Below are 6,081 nucleotides of genomic sequence, written 5' to 3'. Positions count from 1 at the left end.
ATGAAATAATTAAAGAGACTGGAAGTATTTGTCCAACAAATTAAGGTGAGAGTCAGGAGCTGAAAATCAGGCAGGAGAATAATACTTGAAAAAGGTAGGATGAAAGAATTAAAACATTTCTTCATAAGAGATTGATCACCTAAAATCTTAAAAGTTTCTCAATAAGACAATTTCTTGTGCAATTGAAGAGGAAACAGACAAAAAATCTAGATAATACTGTCCACAAAAAATATCCACACAGAGAAAAATATTTTGCTTGCAGACTGATGCAATACTTGTAACCAAATTTGAATTTTCTTCCTCGTATCCCAATTTTCTCATAGTGTATTCAAAGTAACTTGTAACCTCAGTCCCTACTGTATAATGACAATCTCTTTGTGCTACCCTTCTATCCTTATTTAATTTTGGTTGCACAAAACAGAAATTGAGATTAATAACACCACTACAAACTGAATTCAGAAGAGAAACACTTTTTTTCTCGTTTTCCTGGATTTTCAGAGTGGGAGCCCTACCAATAGTCTTAGGAAGACTCAACCTGATATCCGTGGCACCCCAATTAAACTAGCCAGCCAACATTTCCGAAGAGGACATGTACGTGGAATGCAATACTCTACCAGGAAGACCTTGTGCTTTACTATCTTCATATTCTTTTAAGACATACTACTGTGTAATAACTTGCTAGGCAATTTACATGACCTTAATTGGCATCTAACCAAAGAATATGCACAAATAAAAACCATGATGTTAATAAGGAAAATTATAAAGATTATCACAAAACTCAAAGCAATTACCTTCACATTTGAGATATTTTATAAAATTTAAAAATATTCATCTAAGAGTAGAATATTCACAAGCTGTACAGACAAGGGAAAAGTAATTGAGCCATCATACAATGTCAAATACTGTAAATATGCATATAACCAAGCTAAACCAAAACCATGCATGATCAGGATTCAACAGGAAGACCAGTGGTCCAAACTAGACAATCAATTCTCCGCTCACAAGGACAGTAAGGATCTGGGTAGTAATGTCCAACATTACCACTACTGTACAAAGCCCTAAGGTGGATTCTGTTTCTTCATTCACTTCTCAAAATAATAATATTAATAATAAAAGTAACAACAAAGTACAGTAATAACAATAGTAATGATAAAAAGTTTTGTTTTCTGAAAAACAAAGTTCATCTCTGTTAACAAATTTTACTTCTCATTTATTATTCATTTAAAAAAATGTAAATTACAATAAAAAAATTTCTATCATAATTCTTTATTACCATTTTCTCGTTGAAGAAAATTATTTTTCCATTTTCATAAACGTCAAATTACGGCAAAAAACTCAAGTAATTCTACTTCATTTTTTTTCCCTGATAAAAAACAAAACTAAGCTCCACTGCCTACATCTCGACTCCTTTTCTCAACAGCCGAAACAAACTTGTGGACATCAGCAGCCAGCAACTGAGGACGCTCCATAGCAGCAAAGTGACCCCCAACAGGATGGTCTCTGAAATGAAGGTACAAAGTACTGAACACAAGTCATTCTGGAAGACTAGGGAAGTAGACTAGACAAGCAAGAAATGTTCTAAATTCAGCATTGTAGGGATAGCAATAGTCATAAGAGCATGTCAGACAATGATTATCAATTCCCACAGGTTCTAGAGCTATTACATTTTTTCCTTGGGGAATTCAAAGAGCATAAAGGAAGCCATGTGCCTAACCTAAAATAATCTATTCTTATACTGTACATATATCCTAGAGTTATTTACACTAATATAAACTTGCCTATTCTACCATAACATAACCATGAAGGATTTAATTTAGCCCTATCTTACATCACCTAGCCTGATCGTAACTCACATAAACTAAAACATAATCTACCTTCTTCCTTATATAGTCCAATTTATCTAACCTTTCTTAGATAGTAAAACTTACATTGACTTTATTAATGCAATTCAACTTTAACATCCCAACCAAAGCATTATATAATCTAGTCTATCCTTACTTTATACATTTATAGACCAATTCTTGAACAGCTACACATAAACTTCACACAGTGCCCCTGTTCATCTAAACTATTAGAGATCAATTGCTATGAGAAGCAACCCACTCAACCCAAGAGGTGATATAGGATAAACCATTGGCCTCTTGGCAAGATGTGTAAGCTCAGAATTATCAGCCTCAGAGTAGAAACCTATCAAAGAATGGACTGAATCCTATGCGTGGAAACTAAACACTTTAACATAATTCCAGTTTACAAAACCCTTCCTGCTGCTCCTCACAGCCCCAGATTAATATACTTTATAGTATACTATGTCTCGTGGTAGGGGACTTCAATAGCCACAACACTGTATGAGGTTATGATGGCACAAACTGTGATGATGCAAACGAGGACACCAATTTTTAGAGTTCAGGATGGAGGAGGGAATACAATTCGGGCTGGCATTTGCCTTGGCAAAACTCCGCCAATCGTTCTCAAGAACAATCATGGCCCAATACCAAAATCCCAACACTGACAAGTGGCTATTAACATAAAACCAGTCATATAACAGCGCAAAACAAAATTTCGAAATCCCAGGTCAAATTGCAGTACCAAAGGCTGATTGGGAAGGTTTTATATCCAATATGGAAAATTAAATTGTAAACATCATTCCTGACCCAGAGCAATATGAAGAGCGCTAGTTGCTCGCAATAAGAACTGCAAAGAAAAAACATTCCAAGAGGCTGTAGAGATTTGTACTTTCCTGATCTGGATCAAAACAAACAAATCAAGAGTACATACTGGCCCTTATGTTGATTCTTTCTTAAAAAACACGATGGACCTAGGAGAGGACTTGTTATCATCATTAAGCCATGAAAGATGTGAACCCTAGCAAGAAACCATCACAAACATCGACATGACCCATAACAATGAAAAGGACTGGAGCACCATAAAAAAGGTTAACAGAAGGCTGGCACACAGCAGGAATAGCAGCAGTTACTCCTAATGAAGTAGTCCATCAACTTAATAATAATAATAATGTTTATTGGACAAAAACATATTTACATACAAAAAATTTACAAAAAAGATTCGGTCCAAGCCCATGTGGAGCAGAGCTCTTCGGGCAATAATACAATAAAATAATATCTTCAATTAAAAAAATTTATAAAAAGTAAATATTGATATAGATAAACTAAATGTACACATACATATACACAAGTATATACATATGCATACATATACATATACACATACACATATAAATGAGATTTTCAGCCTGAAAATAAATGGAATTGTATATTCGTATAATAAAGTATAATAAAGAAGGGCGGAATAATAAATAGTGCAAATTTTGAATTTAAACATTGATATGGTAGAAATGCTAGAATTACAAATGTATACTTCTAATCAATGGAAAGACCAACAACCAACACTAAGAATGGGGATACCTGAAGAAAATGAAGCAAGAAATGCAATGCATCATGTGACAGGGTGATGATACATTTGAACAATTTACCATGAATGAATCACAATCAGCTATAAAACACATGAAATCAGGAAATTATCATTATTATCAAAAAGGAGAATATTTACCAACCCAAAGAGTCTAGCTCGACTCTTACAGAGGTGGGCTATAGAAGTCAGAGAAAGCTGCTGGTCTAGACGAAATTGCAGTCAAAACGATTCTGCATTTTGGAGACAAGGCTATAACTCGGCTTCTTACTTATTTCAATAAATGTGTATTAACATATCAAATCCCTAGAATATGGAGAAGAGCAAGAGTTGTGGCTCTCAAGCCTGGTAAAGATCCAAATTCACTTAAGAGCTATTGACCAATATCCTTGCCCTGCATCACATACAAGCTCTATGAACACATGGTAATATCCTACCTAATGCACACCATCCAGGAGCAACTCACTTCGACCAAGCAGGGTTTCGATCTGAACGATCATGCTGTAGTCAGGTTTTGAACCTAATTTTATTTATAAAGGATGGATATGACATCAAGCAAATTACAGGCAGTGTTTGTCGACCTTACAGCTGCCTCGGACATAGTCAACCACAGAGCTCTTCTCTTCAAGGTAGCCCAAATGACCTAAAACCCTACCAATATACACATCATTAGACTACTCTTAGACGATAGATCTTCCTTTATGGAATGGATGGCAACATGAGTAGGTGGATGAATCAGACAAATGGTCTCCCGCAGGGCTCCATACTAGCTCCATTATTATATAAAATTTACACAAATGACCAACTACAACTTCAGGACATCAGGAGATTTATATATGGTGATGATCTCTGCATTGCAACACAATCACAGTCCTTTAAAACCATTGAAGAAAGACTGCCAAGGACATTACCATCTGTCTCAGACAAATGCAAAAAATGGCATCTTCAGGCAAACACCATGAAAACCCAGGTATGCCCATTCCACCTTAACAACCATCAGGCATACACAAAACTGAAATTAAAATTGGAAAACGAAGAACTGCTAAACCATTCACATCCAGTCTACCTTGGTGTCACTCTTGATAGAGCACAGACATTCAAGGAGCATGTCAACAAGCTTAGGAAAAAAGTGATCACCAGAAATAACCACCTCAGCAAAATGGCATCCACCAAGTGGGGAGCTGATGCAGAATCTTGAGAGCAAACAGCCTTAGAACCAAGTTACTCTACTGAAGAATATTGTGTGCCTGTGTGTGGAAGATCAAGCCACGCCAAAAGAGTGGATAATGAGCTAAATAAAGCCTGCTGACTAATCACTGGTACACTGAGAGCAACACCCCTCCCCGCTTTGCACAGACTAGTCAGCATTGCAACACCTGACATCCATCAAGATGCCAAAGCCAGAAACCTACCTACTTTACAACTATCACAAAACAAGAAGACTGAAATCAGGGAAGAATGAATGAATAATTTGAAGATCTCAGGCATCCTGACATTGAAAATCATTGACGGAAATCATGCAAGAGCTTCATGACAGTGAAAGAAGTGGAGACCACAGACCTATCAAAATACAGACGGCATAAATGAAGAGTGAGTCCGACCACTAACAATGGCCTCCCTAACCATAGTGAAGACCTGCCCTGTGGATTCTTCCTTACCAGGAGGAAATGGGCCACCCTGAACAGAGGAAGAACAAAAACTGGTGGGACAGAAGATAACCTTCAGAGATTTGGTTACACAAATGGTGCTGAATGCCCCTGCGGGGAGCCAATCCAAACAAGGAATCACGTCTTAAGTAGCTGCCCACTAAGGCCCACCTATTCAGAGATGAATATAAGAACAACAAACAATACAGCACTCCAGTGGGTAGAACAATGGTGCAATATGATATGATGACTTAAAATTAACTAGACCTACCTTACAATCAAACCTTGAAACCTACTTTTCTAACTAAACCTTAAAGTGACAAATTAATGTTATTTAGCTATTTTCTTTTCCCCTGACTTCCTAGACTGTCCCAAGGGTTTTAACCCTGTTACTTCAATATCTACTGCCTTACTGAATAAAATTCTTCCTCCCTCTCCTTCTCAAATCAAGTTTATGGACAACACATCTTTACAGCAGACCCTTATCAATTACTGTACAGTACATGACTTACAACTTCAACCTAGACACCTAGACACGAATCGTAACATTTTGTAGCACATCTTACGAAAATATTCTCTATTTACTTTACCAATGCATGTGTTTTAGCAGCACAAAGTAGTACAGGATTTATGTAACTATCATAAATCTTTGCTCTCCTTCATTAATAGGATATTCTTATTTTCCAGTGATCCAGCTATCTACATTTCATCCCGGTTGCAAATAGTGACATTTTTTCACTGCTCTTTCAGTACCTCGGCGTCAATGACCTTAGATGTCAGGATGCCAGAAAACTTTCAATCAATCAATCAATCTTTCAGTACCTACTGTAGATTCCAGTGTATAACCATTCTACATTTTATTAACAATAATCATTCACCTCAAGATAGTTCTCTACTTTTTCTCTTCCTTGTTTACTCCCTCAACCCCATCTGTTACATTTGGTACCATGTGCTGATTTACTAAGACACAAAATAACCACTTTCCATTCATTAATAGTTATCACCATCT

General features: G+C 36.5%; 1 protein-coding gene across 2 annotated transcripts in view; it reads right to left on the bottom strand.

Annotated features, from left to right (window-relative positions):
- Positions 1-1,185: 1,185 nt before the first annotated feature.
- The window catches only part of LOC137623243 (juvenile hormone epoxide hydrolase 1-like), a 90,500-nt gene continuing 85,604 nt past the window's right edge, over positions 1,186-6,081 (bottom strand). For both annotated transcript variants that reach the window (XM_068353986.1, XM_068353985.1), the window contains exon 10: positions 1,186-1,500. In XM_068353986.1, coding sequence (XP_068210087.1) covers positions 1,380-1,500 — 121 coding nt within the window. In that variant the 3' untranslated portion in view covers positions 1,186-1,379. The remainder of the gene's footprint in view (positions 1,501-6,081) is intronic.

This window comes from Palaemon carinicauda, chromosome 30, assembly GCF_036898095.1.
Source record: "Palaemon carinicauda isolate YSFRI2023 chromosome 30, ASM3689809v2, whole genome shotgun sequence".
NCBI lineage: Eukaryota > Metazoa > Arthropoda > Malacostraca > Decapoda > Palaemonidae > Palaemon > Palaemon carinicauda.
This window is presented reverse-complemented; position numbering and strand designations above follow the sequence as displayed.